The sequence below is a fragment of the Rhyacophila brunnea genome, unplaced genomic scaffold (assembly GCF_057557595.1).
Source record: "Rhyacophila brunnea isolate RB1 unplaced genomic scaffold, BYU_Rbru_1.0 scaffold_23, whole genome shotgun sequence".
Taxonomy (NCBI): domain Eukaryota; kingdom Metazoa; phylum Arthropoda; class Insecta; order Trichoptera; family Rhyacophilidae; genus Rhyacophila; species Rhyacophila brunnea.
The window spans coordinates 14,456,090-14,472,263 of record NW_028232893.1 but is presented as its reverse complement, the minus strand read 5'-3'; the positions used below and the strand labels follow the sequence as shown (position 1 = coordinate 14,472,263).

Below are 16,174 nucleotides of genomic sequence, written 5' to 3'. Positions count from 1 at the left end.
TATATTATAATATTTAAAACATGTTAGGTTTTTATACCTATAGCCTCAGGTTTTGACATTGTGTGCCTGTGGTTTTTACAGTACGTGTGTAATCTTTTGTGTGTGTCGGATGCGTGAAATGTACTAAATTTGTTTAAGCCTTCGTTACGTATTAGTTAATTTGCTACTTGCCATTTGCTTGACCAAGTTGACAATCAATTTATAATATATACCTACAGAGAGGTGTCATACAAAATTATATTTTGTTTGTAGAATATAAACTAATTAAGTTATTATAAATAAGCTAATAGGCAGAAGGTAGATTTTAAAATCTTTAAATAATAGCCTAGGAGTCTAGCCACCGGGGTGAAGAAGTGTCGGATACTCAAAAGCGGTGGTTATGTGGCGTGGTGACCCAGGATGCATGAGCAATTGGAATCCCGAATTGGAGGATTGTGAAGAATATACTTACCTGTTATCGGGGGTATCTTTGAAGATGCTGAGGTAGCCCGGATGTTAATGTTCGTATCGTAGAAGTTTGTTTGGTGAGTAATGCGTGACATTGTATATTCGGGACACAGTTGAATAATACATAGTGTTGATATTTCTTGGTTTTGTATTGTAGATAATCATTTTGGATACACACGTCAATATATAGGACTGTCACATTAGTTTTTATGTTGGTACGGTATGTTTACATTATAATTTGGAATTTGATTTTAAGTTGAACGTTGAGTTTCGCGCATAATTTTCACCGTTGAAGAGCCGGAATGCAACTAATTTATCGCGTTTCATTTCCTTTTCGTATTATTGTTTATGCTATACAAATGACCATAGACAATAATGCGTCAGTTTTAGGGTAGAGTAAACCTCTACAGACCCACCCCAACTTGTTGCGTCACAAATGATGATGATAATGGAAAATAGGTCCCGAAAATTCGTTGATGATTAATGATAATAATATGTAGCATAATATAGACTATATTATTTGAGATATCGGCAAGAATAAAAGAAACCTTCATCTATTATACCGAAGATTATATTCGGAAAGGATAATGTAAGTCAGCTGATAACCTCTCAGCTGCCACTGTCATGATTGATGGTAAAGTAATCCGATCCAACCGACAGTGGAGCGAGAAATTTATAAAACAGAAGGGAAGTTTATCTCTGTGAAGTCACATTTATCATTTTTTTAAGTTATTATCAGGATATTATAATATTGAAGACAGCAAGAGATCCAATATAAAGTTTCGCTGTACGATAAGTAATTTTATTATGTAGTCACGCTCACGCACATGCTACTACTAACAGTGAAAGTCTAGTTTATGTCGTCAGATTTCAATAATATAATGTTCACACCGTTTACAGTTTGGAATTCCAATATACAGAATCATGGTATTTCGGTTTTCCGCTTAGTATATTGAAATCACTTTTTGCATGAAAAAATACATATTTTGCCCACGGTGGCCGCGTGGCTCAAGCGTTGGACTATCATGCCGTGGGTCCTAGGTTCGAATCCTGGGTCTGACAAGTACACATATTGTTTTTCAATTTGTGCGTGAGTCAGGGTATGGTCCTAATAGGTTGGGCAAGTGGCTGACATCCATTTCTCGTAAAAAACAAAATCTGTTATTACAAACTTCTACTCTGTGGAGGCCCATATGATCCTATTAGGGTCGGACATGGTCGGAAAATAAGTGCAATTCAAAGTCATATGTTTGTTCATAAAGCTCAGAGAACTCACCCCATAACTTTTACTCGATTACGGGCTCAGAAATAATATGTCTTAGCGGCCATGACTTCGAAAAGAAGCTTTCTGCTCACTTTGCCTCAAAAACGCAAGCGTTATGCAGACGGAATAAGTTCACTTCGTAACCTTCACTCATAATCTCACAACTTCAGCTTAATCTGGTTGGCTCTTACTCTTTGGATCATACAAGTCCTCAATTTTGAGACTTACTACCTTACACTATTGAGATCTATTTCTAGCGCTAAGTGTGGTTATCTAGTTGTCAAATGTGATACACACCTGAAGTGAACTAATCCTTTGGCAAGTTCATATGCTCATTGGGTCGAGCGAGTCATCTTTTATTGTTAATCTATTTCCGTGTACCGTTTGAAGAATTGTCTTTGAATAAAAAGATTAAAACCGGAGGTTTTTCTATTTTTTTTAATAAACAATCTTGTAATAACAATAATGTAAAATTATTAATCATCGCATAAGCCATAAACTAAATCATCAGTCAAAGTGTGCTTCTCCAAAATTTAATAATATACCTATCTCGATTATTTTCAAAGTCATGTTAAATAATAATACTTACTAAAATATGTATATTATTTTCTATGTATATACTTAAAGTTAAACCCATAATTCTAGGTTTTAAAATTCTCTTCAGGAATTGCAATCTGTAATAGTGACAAAATATTGTATTATCTTGTTTTTTTTGCTTAGATAGAACTTACGAAAGCGTTACCTGTGATACTGGTCTCACTTTATGACATTTATGATCAGTATAATCTAGCAAATCATCATGAATAGAGTCAAGGCGGTTAATTTTTACAATTAGCTAACCGTCTGAACTGTCAAAAAGTGTCAAATGTTTTAACAGCACCTCTCTTGGCTGTGTTAACTTTAGCAAGATATAGACAGCTTAGACGACTAACTTATTGTAACAATTATAATACCTCAATATATAAATATGATAAATTACCCGCAATAGCGCCGATAGCCGCCGATGGCAGCCTTGGGCAGCCAGAATAGATGCGCTGGGTTATTTACTCTGAAGTAACAAAAAATCTATAAGTATGTGAATGAATAATTAAAATACGCAAAAAAATAATGATCAACCTTTTAAGAAATATCTCGGAAATAATGGTGGTCATCGACGCGTCGGTATTTAAATCTTTAAAAAACGTAACTAGTTGCCCAGTGATTTATTAGGGTTGCCATGTGATAAAGGTTTTTCTCACTTATCTACTTACCTCTTTTCTACCTACGTAAAAACTTTCTGGGGATTCTTGTGTTTTTTACGATACATCTACATCGAAAGTAATAATAATTTGCAATTTTGTACATGTGAAACTTCAGTATTACCATGGGAACCACAAAGGTTGTATAACATAAATTTCGATCACTTTTTGCAAGTTTTATACATTTTTTATGTATTTAGGTACTTGTCTTCCTGTAGATAACTCTATCTATCTATCGTATGATATAATTCCAATATGTCAAATTTATTGAACACTTTTAAAAGAATTGTCTATAAACTATATTTTATACTCGAGCATACAGTACTCTCAAACCTTTTTCACATCTCAGCACAATTTTCAAATTATAAAATGTGGCACAGTTTTTTTCAGACATTTTTGTCTGATTTGCATTTATTATTCATACTATCAACCGAGAGTACTTGATGGAATTTGAATATAAATTCAAATGGTTTTAAGTTTAGTGCGACCTCTGTTTCGCCTTTCTTCATCGTCAGGCACTATGTGCACTCACCAACAGTTAATTCTCGCTCATATAATAAATTTATACAATAAATAGAGGTAAAAACCTTCGTTGGCAGGTGTATGGCTGGCACAATATAATCGTGTCCGGAAATTTGTACGTATGCAGTTCGCCGTATCACACTTCACCATTGGAAATATATGGTCGTATATTAAAGACCGTCCAACCTCTTTGGATCGTATAGTACCTACTGAGGTAAAATTCATGTCTAAATAAAACACGGTTCTTGTCGGTTTACAGGAAGCCAGCGGCAAACAAATTTTGAATATAGACGATATACTGGATTATTTGTTAGGTTAGGTTAGGTTTTCGTTCTTGAATTCATGAATTTCGCCTCATCTCTTTCCGATAGAAAGCTCACGGCGAACTGTGCTACGGTGAAATGTTTTACATACAATTTACATGTTACCTAATATTATAATAGGTTACGTGACTTCTCAATGTGTTCCATGATCTGAATCTCACCATACTCGCAAAGTGGTCAAGCCCCACTTATGCGTCATATCTGGAATGCTCTCTTCCAATCCAGAAAGGATTTCTCAAAGGAAGACGCCTCGTTGGGGAAGATGTTATGTCACCATTAGGGAATCCAATCCCGAGCCAAATTTTTGATCCCGGGATTACAATTTGACGATCCCGGGATTGGCATTTTTTCGATAGTTAATATTAAATTTTTATATCCAAAAAAAATGATAAAATCGGTCAAAAATAAATCTAGTATGTATATGTAATTAAATTTATAATAGTATATTTAAAGTAAAGTACCTATAACATTATTTATGGCCTTTCTGCTTCTTAAATCTAATTAGACAGCCAAATATGAAAATGTCGTAAAACGTATGAGATCATGGCGGAATCAGTTTGTTAAAAGTGCTAAAAGTGCGAAGCATTGTTTTTTTCCAATCTTTCTCATTTTTATTAATTTATGTGAAAAAATAAAATGAATTGGCAACACATGGAAATCATCCAACTTCATTCAAACCCAGTTTATTCTAATACTAGTTAGGTATATGTTATTAAAAGTATTTTTTCTGTTATATTTTCTGTTTTATTTTATTTTCCATAAAAAATGATTTGATTGAAGTTTCGGGATTATGTTTACCAATCCTGGGATTCATAGGTATCGAAAATAGTTCGGGATCCCGGGATTGGAATCCCTAGTCAGCATAGAGAGGGAATTTTGCGTTGTTTAAAAATTCTTTATTCTCTTTCAATGTAGTCATGTTTTGCATTATTTTTGGTGGAAGTGTCCTTGACAAATGACAGCACAGGCAGTCAAGGAAGCGGCATAGAGGATACAGTGCCACTGATGATTTGCATGGCTGCAGTAAACATTATATCAATCTAATATTAATAGCTGTTCTCTATCTTTGTTACAGCACTGCGAGGAGGCAGCAGTGATCAGCCAAAAGGTGCTGGACCTTGAACATTCGGAACCAGTGAGGAGGTCTTCATCGAGTGGAGATTCCACCAATCGCCCTCCGCTCACCAAAAAGGGTAGCACCGGATCCGTGCAGGCTTCATCGCCGCCCCAAACTGTCAGGTAACTAATTATTTAATTTGAAATGTACCTAATAGGTATAGCAATATAATTTATGTCGTACACACTGTCTGCTAATATCGATATACGGTTCTACGTTAACATTTTCTCAAAATAACATTCAAAATTATCGATAATATATTTATTTATTTAGGTATTAAGAATATAATATTTCAAGTACAAAAAAACAGGTTAATTAAACAGTAAACGTCATACAAAGGACACCAAATGAACTAAGTAGACCGTAGTTTAAGAATGTATAAAACTACATATATCTCTTCTTCTTCTTGGTCGTGCACTCATGGCTGAGGATCGTGACCACATTTAAATTTCGCCATACTTTGGGCGACCAAGACTTTCCATCCTTCTCGATCTTCCGCTTCTCTCAGGGCAGAATGGATGGTGCCCCCAGTCAGCTCTTTCACTTGGTCGGTCCATCGCGCAGACGCTCTTCCTCTGCTCGCCTTCCCTGGAGGCTACCCAAAACTACCAGTCTCTCCAGGTTGTCCGGTCCGCGCCTAATAATATGTCCAATATTGACAGAAAAATATATACCTATATGACAAAAAACTGCAGAATTCTTCTCAGACATATCGTCGAGAGCCGTTCCTTTATCTCCAGTCTCTGGATGATTGACTGGTTCGTCCTGTGCTCCGTCCAAGAAATGTGAAGCATTCGGCGCCAACACCACATCTCAAAGGCAACAATTGCCTTCCGTTCCCTTGCCTTCAGGGTCCACGACTCGACTCCGTATAGAAATATCGAGAACACTAATGTTTGCACAAGCATAATTTTTTGTGGCAATCGAAATTCCCCGATCCTTCCATATAGTGGTAAACACAGCGCGACACCCGGCGCCTCATCTATCTAAACTCATGCTAACGCAAGTGGAATATACCAATATCCGATGCGATTTGGTTGAACGCAATAGTATATAAACTGCAAATGTGTTATATTATAGATCCAGCTAAACAATAATTCTTGTTCCTAAAAACAATGTATTAAAATGGATGTGTTTTGTAGCAAGTTTGGGAAATATTAAGGGCAGCGTTTTCTCAAATGGGTTACGCAAAAAAAAATACACGATTTTCTCAAAGAGTGATTTATGATTACCGACGAGGTTCTGCATACAAATGTCCCATAATACATACATACATACATATACTGCATTATTGCATTCGTCTCAGTCTACCAACTTCGAAAGTCTCTGCTGCTTGATTCCAATATACCTATATATGTTTATTTCCTCTAGCCTAAATTAAATGTAATGCATGCACTTGTCCTCACTGACACTTGCTACAGTGAACATCAGCTGAATCTAATAATTATTGTAACCAATAACAAACATAACCTCCAACGATAAAAAATGTTGCTGGCTACACTGCCATTAATGTCAGCCGGCTTTACCAGTTTAAAAATATATAGGTGAACGGAAAGATGAAATTGTCACCTCAGTACTACAAATAGGTAACTCTGATTTGGTCATTGTTGAGAAAATGATATTTAAGCTTTACTTACTTGATTAACATAAATCTAGGATATACCTAATTATTATTTAAAATAAAAATGGAAAATAATTGTGCTTTGTCTAACTGGGAACAATTATTAAATAATGATAAAATACTGTAGATATTTAATGCATTTATGGTTTTTAAATTATCAAATATTTTCAAACATAAAATTAATACAGTTCCCATTAACTTCTGACTTACCTAGTTTTATCATTTTGAAGTAAATGTAGAATCTTATTCAATAACTATCTCAAAAACAGTGAAAATTAAGTTATCTAGTTGTTCACCAATCCTGCTATAGAGAATGAATTCAAGTGAAGTTGAATTTATAACTAAATTTTATTTGTTGGCGTATAAATTTACTCTGTACAAATGTTATCTTAGCGCACGGAGAAGGTACCTTCCGTATTTATCTTTGTTTACACAGATAATTGAAGTTCTCTGGGTTGAATTTTACTTAATTTTCGGGTTTATAATTTTTCGCTGTGCAAATTTCATCCAGGAGTACAAAGTTCGGTATTCATTCCCGTTTGCATTGAAAACAAAAGTAGACCGAGTTGATTGTTGAAGTTAACATCACAGAGCTATCTTAGTGGAAATTATTATTCTTGTCGAAAACTCTGTCGGTAAAACAGTTTTCCCGCACAAAACAAAAAAAAAACAATTAAAACAGACCAAGACGCGCTTCAGGGAAAAGTTTTAATCTCATTTTGGTCGAAAATAAACCTGTCTCCAAAATCAATTGACGTCAACACTCCCAAAGCCAAAATTTTAAGTAAATAATATTATTATGTAAGAAGAATAATAATATTTAATTAACTATTTCTTTTATTCAACGAATAATTCTCAAGATTTAAGAATGTACCATTCTAATTATTGAACATACATAAATGTATGTATGTTATGTATGTTCAATAATTAGAATGGTACATTCTTAAATCTTATGAATTATTCGTTGAAAAATTATTAGCAAGTTCGAGTAAGTTACAACATAAAATATTGGAGAGATCCGTGACATCGGTTAGTAATTAAAGTAATACCTACTTTGATTTAATAAACAAAAACCGATTGCCAATAATAGCTTGATTTGGAAGAGCGCTGATGAGCTGGTATTATAAGGGCCAATAGTTAAAGTTTGTCGTTATTAGTATGTCACCTAGTAGCATAGTAGACATGCGCACGGGTCGTAAACCCAAGAGATGCAGGTTCGATTCCTGCCGGGTGTCTTTTCAAAAAGATTTTTTCTATTGATTATAATATATTTTCTCAGTGTTTTTCAAAATTATGTAGGTACTTATGTTCAATAAATAGAATAATAATAATTAGAAGAACAATATATATTATGAAAGCTGATACGCAAGACATGTGGCCACTGGAAGACCCAGGGAACTCAGAAATAATGGGAACTGAAATACCTAACGGGTGTGGCGAAACTGCAACAAACAGGCAACTGATCTCGAGTGTGGAATAATATGGGATAAACTTAAACACGTGTTAAGAATACGCTTATATTTCGTTCTCACAACTGCTCTCGTTTTATGCACTGACGCAAAATTCACACACACTATTGCATGTCTATAATCCTATAATGTGTGGTTCATTTTCGTAGGACACTCACACATTCAAAACCCTGCGGCAAAATGTAGTGTATATAAATATAGCCTATCGGAATTTTATTTATTAATCCATTCTGTGGTTAAGAATCCCTGATTTATTGGAATTAACATACTTAAGGGCCCACATGCTCAGCGTCGGTCAAAAAGTGAGCTTTTATGGTATTTTCAGAGCATCACCCTAGACATTCCTTAAACGTTGTAGATAATCTATTTATATAATTTTGAAGCCTTATTATCCTTTATATTTATTTTAAACATTTGATGACTGCATAAAGTATTTTTATTACTTAAAATAGTATTCTTTTAAGCCTCTCGCTTTAATGTTTTAGAATATAGTCATAGTTCAGTACATCCATGTGCAGTGGTGTTAAGATTTTTATTTATTAATTTTTAAACGCATTTACAAAACCATTAGTAAAATTAATGTTAAAATTATATAGTGACATATTTACGATAAAAAAATATATTTTATAATCTTTGTGTATTTATTATTTAAGTATTTTTTTTAAATACTGTTGTAGCTTAACCACTGGGAAATGGCGTATTTCAAAAAAATACTACCTTATTCTTAGGTCAATAATTATTATAAAGCAAACATTATTCGTAGGATGTTTATCATATTTGAATGGTCAAAGACATAGCTTATAATAAATATCTTTAGAATTATCTTAAAATGTGTTAATCATGTCCATTTTTGAATAATAAAATGCCTAATTCTTGGCAAATTTGGGATCAAAAAGATTATAAATTATAATTTTTTATCATAAATTTGTCACTATAGCTATAATGTTTACATTAATTTTACTAATGGTTTTGTAAATACGTATAAAAATTAATAAATCTAAAAAATCATAACACCACTTCACATGGACTTACTGAAATATGACTATATTCTAAAACATTAGAGCGAGAGGTTTAAAAGAATACTATTTAATGTAACAAAAATACTTTATGCAGTCATCAAATGTTTGAAATAAATATAAAGGATAATAATGCTTCAAAATTATATAAATAGATTATCTACAACGTTTAAGGAATATCCAGGGTTATGCTCTGAAAATTCCATAAAAGCTCCATTTTGACCCACGCTGAGCATGTGGGCCGTTAAACAAAATAAAATTGGACCAACTTATCGGTATTTAATTAATCGGTTTCTGTAAGTTAAGATTATGTAACCCGAAAAACATCATGTGAGCTACTGATTGACACCTTACCCAACGACGCACGCGTGTTTTTCTCTGACGAGGCACATTTTCACCTTTCACCAAATCACATTATACTTCATTAGAGGTCCACCATGGTATGGTGTGCAATTTCAAGAACATGGATCATTGGCTCTTACTTTTTTCAAGAAAACGGTCGTGCTGTAGCTGTGAATTCAGTCCGTTATAAATTTTGACAATGACTAGAGTTCTTTTTCCTGCCATGTATGGTTTCAGTAAGATAGGGCCACATAGCCTTCGTCGCCAGGGTTTCAATGGTTTTTTTAGACAATATTTCTCCGGGCGGCTGATCTCCCTGAGATGGGACATGAACTGGCCAGCGCGCATCCCTGGTTTATAACAATCGTCCATGTTCCCAGGATGACCTATATAACAACATCCGTGCTGAAATTGCCAATGTACCTACCGGTCGGCATGCCTAAAAGAGTAAACCCAAACTTCCGAATTCTACTGAAACAATGTATTGAAAATGGAGGGCGATATTTACAAGATATTATTTTTAAAACGGTGTAAAATCAAATCTCCTGTGTCGTGTGACAGGCGAAAAATAAGAATTTAAAAAAATTGGAACGTGTAAAGTTTTTTTATTTCATTTTCAAAAAAGGAATGTATTATTTTTTAACTTTATTTCATATAGAGACTAGCCTCATAATAATTATGATAAAGTTGCCATCCTGAATAATATAATGTTTTGTTATAAAAAAAAACTAATCCAAGACCGCCATATTGCTTAATTCAGCCGCTTGTCCGCTACATAATTAATTGCTGCCATGTTTTCCGTCCTTATATTATTATGAATTATTTATGTGAAAACTTTACATAAATTTGTCGTGTTACGATATACCCCAACTTCGTGTAAACGGCCTTCCTCTCACATTGTATTTTAGCCGGGTAGGTATGGGTTAATTGAGAATATTTTCTTGTGCACAATCCACTACCTTAATTAATTGGGTTTTTTGAATAACCAAATTCACTATCCTGTGGGTTAGTGTACAATATTTTTTGTTTGATACAATTTACACTACATACATGATATATTTGGACCTAGGGATTTCAATACCGGTATTTCAAAAGGTTACAATATGTAAATTTACGTAAAACATTTCACCGTGGCACAGTTCGCCGTGAGCTTTCTTATCGGAAAGAGATGACCGTATACTATACGGTCTCCAATTTTATTAGATTCAATATGAAAATTAATTCAATTTTAATAGCTGATTTTGGCAAAATTCATGAATTCAAGAATGAAAACCTAACCTTACAAATAATCCAGTATATCGGCTATTTTCAAAATTTGTTTGCTGCTGTCTTCCTATAAAGTGTAAACCAACAAGAACCGTGTTTTATTAAGACATGATATTTTAATTTTATGTCAGTTAGTCTACTATAGCAACTGTACAACTCAAAGAGGTTGGACGGTCTTTAATATACGACCCTATATTTCCGATACAACATTTCACGGTGAAATGTGATACGGCGAACATACGTACAAGTTTCCGGACACGATTTCAAACCCGGTATTCAATTATTTATCGATACCGAAATACCGGTATTTTCGGGATTAACAAAGCATACACGTACTTATATGTTTTTCAAAAATGAATTTAATGTTATTTTTTCATTATCTACCACTATATTGTAGGTATATTCAATTTAGTGTATAAGTTGTCTGCAAAACGCAAATATATTGACTGAAACCAACAAATAAAATTTAAATAAAATTAAAACGAAATCCCTCAAATATAGTTTATAGAATTGTCGTGATGAATTAACATAATATTATTTCGAAAAGACAACATTTGTGGCAAATATTCCCAATTATTCTATCTATAATATTTGATATATTAAGTATATCTTGATACAACTTTGATAGTATGTACATCCAACAAACAAATTTGAGAGAGATTTTTCTGTACCTGGTCTCCTGGAAAAAATATTTGACCATCTTAGCTAGATAGGCCATATTATAACAAAAAATCTAACACACTTATTTTTATAAAATACATATAAAATTAAATAATTATATTAACATTTTCATAAAATTATCAAGCGCTCCGATTCATAAAATTTTCCATTTCGAGCGCAGGCGAAGTATGTAAAAACAACCAATCACCAAATACCTAGATCGAAAGGGAAAAAATGGAGAAGGTTGGAAGATCTAACCTGAGGCAATTTAATTGTGTAGAAAGAAACTCACCGTCTTTGATGTTAAGGCCATGCATTAGTTGAGGCACGGTCTAAAAAGATCGTTGCTAGGCGATGTGCGGATTGCGGGTCGCGGGTGAAAATGACGCCTGTCAAACGAAATATTATTTCTCATATAAATCCAACATACGTCCATTTTATGTTCTGTTTATTATTCTATTAGTATCAATAATAATATATTCATTGACATGTTTGCTTTTTAAAGTAAATGGGTAAAGTTTTTAGTCATCTTTACACGATTTTAGAATTAATTGGCCCGTCGCCATCACGCAGCAAAGTGACGTGCGTCCGACTCCACGTTCTCTCAATGAATGCAAAGCAAGTACAAATTTTCGTCGCGCGTACAGTTGAACATTATTTGGCGTTTCACTGATGCGTCACCTTAAGGCAGTCGGTGGTATCCCGTGGGGCCAGACAAGTAATGCCAATATATTTTGAAGGGCTGCAAATCGTGGAAAGAATGAAAATATAACCATGCTTAGTAAATTTTCCTATACCAGAAAGACTTTATTATATCTACCTACCTACGTATATATCGAAGAATAGAGACGGTTCATTTTCAACACCTTCGAGAATAACCTGATTAGTATGCATCCAAAGCCCTCTATATATTCGGGCCGCAGTCTTAAATTGCGTATTCCAATAGCACTTCTAGGTTAGGTATATACTTAGAATGCAATGCGGTAAACGATTTGAGGTAAATAAGGAGCACATAAATAGTTTTAAGTGCCCTACCTTCTGGGCGTGGTTGTAATAAGGTACGATTTTGAAATGTGGAGATGTCAATACTATAGTTGATTAAGAAAACAACTCAAAAAACATTGTTAAGATAGTGACATTTAAATTTTTTACACAAATTCTATTTTTTTTAAATTCATTTTAAAAGCATATTTTTTTGGGAAATGAAAGATCACTGAGTGGAGTTTAACGAGAAACTATTAGGTCCATGGTCCCCACAAGAGGGGGGCTGACAGGGTTCTAGCCTGGGGGCCCTGGCTCAGGAGGGGCCCGGCGAGGCAAGTCGCCAGATAAGTGAGATAAACACACATCACAAATTTGCTTTAATGATAAAAAGTCGTCTGCGGGCGCTATTTTCCTTCACAATAATATTATTATTTAAAGTTTGTGGTTGTATGATACAATTTTTAATTGTGTATCAATACTCGACATCTCCATAATTCGAATGGATGTATTAAAATGTACAATAAAGCACTAAATATACAGATTAATTTTACGGCGTAGACCATTTGGAAAACAGTATGACCTGTGATATGGCAGTGTGACGCTCTAGGGTCACACTGCCTTTATGCTTAGCGATAGGTAGTGGGTCCCGCCATAGATCCTAGCCTGGGGGCCCGCCTCACGGTGTGGGACCCATGATTAGGTCCATACTCTTGAGTATGGACATATTGAAAAACGTATGGTTTTGCCAGGCTCGGGATTCGAACTAAAGTCAGTATTAACCGCGTCAAGCAAGCGCGGTCAAGGGGCAGAACTAACCTGCCATTTGAGTTTATCCCAAAACTATGTTATTGTAGATAGGCCCTTTGTAATCCTAAGCCCCCGATTGGTGATACCAAATTGGGAGGGCAATAACTATGTTCAATCAAATTACTTCGGATATTGATATATTCCACTTACGTGAGAATGAATTTGGTTAGACGTTGTTACAGTGTTGCGGCTTAAGCGTCAGCCTATAACGTCGTGGGTCTCAGGTTCGAATCCTGGGTCTGGTAAGTACACATATTGTTTTTCAATTTGTGTATGAGTCAGAGTATGGACCTAATAGGTTGAACAAGTGGCTAACATCCATTTCTCATAAAAAATACAAAAATCTGTTAATATAACCTCCACTCGTTGAGGCCAATATGATATTGTTAGGATCGAACACGGTGAAGTACTTATATTAATTTTTATATATACATATAAATTGCTCTAGTTAGCTCATTCGGTGTTCTTCACTTTGGATTGTAGTGGTTTTTAAACAATTTGTTTTTTTTCCCTACAGATATCTATGGATTCGTCTGGCGCTGTTCGAGCGTCGTTTGGCTCGCATAATCGAACACCTGGCGCGACACGCGAGCCGCTACTACGAACGCGGGGCCCTCGTGGCGGATCCCGACTGCGGTTCAATCCTGGCCTCTCTGCTGGTGGGGCCCTGCGCTCTGGAGTACGCCAGGGCCCGACCGCCTGACAGATACTGGCCTGATCCGCCGGCCGGAGAACTGGTGAGAGATTTATCTAATGACGTTATAATCTAGATTTTCCCTAAGTAGATATTGAATATTATAGCGAGACCTTAGACCGCCTTGTCTACAACAATGTCACTGGGTATTTTCCATGAAGCAGTCGAGGCTTTCACTAAAAAAATCTAACAACATAACTGTTATTGTATTTTAACACTGTCTATCGAATAAGTAAAAAACTCAAGGGTGGCTCCAAACCTGTTAGCATCTCTCTCACATCTCCCAAGCTGTCACGGAACAAAGTACCTACCTACATGTAAACACCTGCATGTCACACAGGTAACAATACTTGGATTGTGTTATACATTTTCAAAACAAGTGGCATCTTCTCGATACCTAAATTTTGTCGTTTTTCGTAATAATGGACCATCACCGTAATAGCAAATTCTGCGGCAGTAGGTAGGTATCAGGTAGGTTCACTCCCTCGATGGCCGCTCGGCTTAAGCGTCGGCCTATCTATAGTGTCGAGGGTCCCAGGTTCAAATCCTGGCTCTGGCAAGTACACATATTGTTTTTCAATTTGTGTATGAGTCAGAGTATGGACCTAATAGGTGGCGCAAGTGCCTGACATGCATTTCTCGTAAAAACAAATTCTGTTAAGGCCATACATCAGTTGAGACACGGTCTAAAAAGATCGTCGCTAGGCGATGCGCGGATTGCGGGTCGCGGGTGCAAATGAGGCATGTCAAACCAAATATGATTTGTCTTATAAATCCAACATGTGTCCATTTAATGTTCTGTTTATTGTTTTATCAGTAACTATAATAATATATTCATTGACATGTTTTCTTTTTAAAGTAAATGGGTAACGCTTTAAGTCATCTTTACACGATTTAAAAATTATTACGGCCGTCGCCATCACGAAGCAAAATGACGTGTTTCCAGCTCTACATTCTCTCTCAGGATGGGAGTGAGTGAAAAATTTCGTCGCGCCTATGAATGTCATTGCGCCTATGGTTGAAAATTATTTGCCGTTTCACTGATGAATCACCAAACCTCCACCTCTGTGGAGGCCCATAATAATGAACTTACCTATTAGGATCGGACATGGTCGGAAAGTAGGTATTTCTCTTATTACGCAATACAACAAGGCCGAGAGAAATGGAATTAGCTTAAAGAGGCCTTTATCCAGCTGTGGATAGAACCAGACTCATGATGGTGATTATGAAGAAACATGAATCTATCATGTCGTTTTATGTGATTATACGTTTTTCTTGTCGACTGAAATCATTCTACAGTGACACCATGGGTACAGCAAAAGTCATTCGCAGTTATATTATCATTTGTTTGCTAGCATTAAATCAGGCATTATCGCAAACAATACCAATAAATACACCTTCGAATCGCCCATGGTGCCTGCCACTGTAGAGTGATTCCAGTATACATACATAATAATATTATCAGAATAAACACCTAGATAATTTAAAAATGTTCAAAAACTAGACCGTATTCTAAAAAAGTTTGAAAGTTATATTAGGTATCCAATTACTTGGCACAAACTTTGATGCGCGCTCGTACTAGTTACCTACAACGCCCTTTCGTATGTCAGCCCCGGGCATAGGGCATGCAGAAGGCACCAAAAATGTCGCTCTTGTAACATCTTTGCAGGGTAATGAGCGTCAGCCATGATAACAGAATCCAATTGGTTGAGCCATAACTAACTCATAAAATAAAAGCTTAAACCTGAATACCATATAATACATACCTGAGTCTACAGTCTATTTTCAATTCCTATTGTACTATTTCGAATTATGTTTGTTTTCAGGTTCAGAGACATCGCATCAGCGCTGGCACAACAACTCCCCCATCAAGCCGGCGGCCAGTCCTCAACTACAGAAGGAGCCTCAACACTTCGTCTGAAGATGCAATGGCAGGTTCCGCGGCTGCAGGTATCAGTCATACTTGTTATATAATATACTATATTTGACTATATACCTACTCGTACCTACTATAAATTAAGATACAGACAAAGAAACTATGTGAAGAGATCTTCACGTCCGCAAAAAGACGCCTTAATTTTTTTAAATGCAATATAATTGGCCTTTGTGGTGACCAGGTCGAATGGCCTGATGGGCCCAACAGCTGGTTGGACCAACTTAAGTATCTCTTCCCTCTCGGAGCACATTCTCAGACATTCCCAGAGGATGTAAGTAGAGGAGTAATAATTAGGCATTGAAGTTAATGGCCCCACCAAACCACACCAGCACCGCACCACACCCGCTCTTAATCGGGTGTATCACGGGACCCTACGACTGGTGTGAAGCATCTTTTTTTATGACTGAAAATGTCTCAGGAGCAGTTACCCACGACTAAAGTCGCCATGCACTCAAATGTGCTTTGACT

The 16,174-nt window shown here is 35.6% G+C and overlaps 1 protein-coding gene across 1 annotated transcript in view; it reads left to right on the top strand.

Moving 5' to 3' along the window:
* The window catches only part of LOC147069575 (small G protein signaling modulator 2-like), a 150,117-nt gene that overhangs the window by 114,557 nt on the left and 19,386 nt on the right, over nt 1-16,174 (top strand). Inside the window, exons 3-5 of the mRNA XM_085950458.1 lie at nt 4,870-5,033; nt 13,594-13,813; nt 15,597-15,720. Coding sequence (XP_085806584.1) covers nt 4,870-5,033; nt 13,594-13,813; nt 15,597-15,720 — 508 coding nt within the window. The remainder of the gene's footprint in view (nt 1-4,869; nt 5,034-13,593; nt 13,814-15,596; nt 15,721-16,174) is intronic.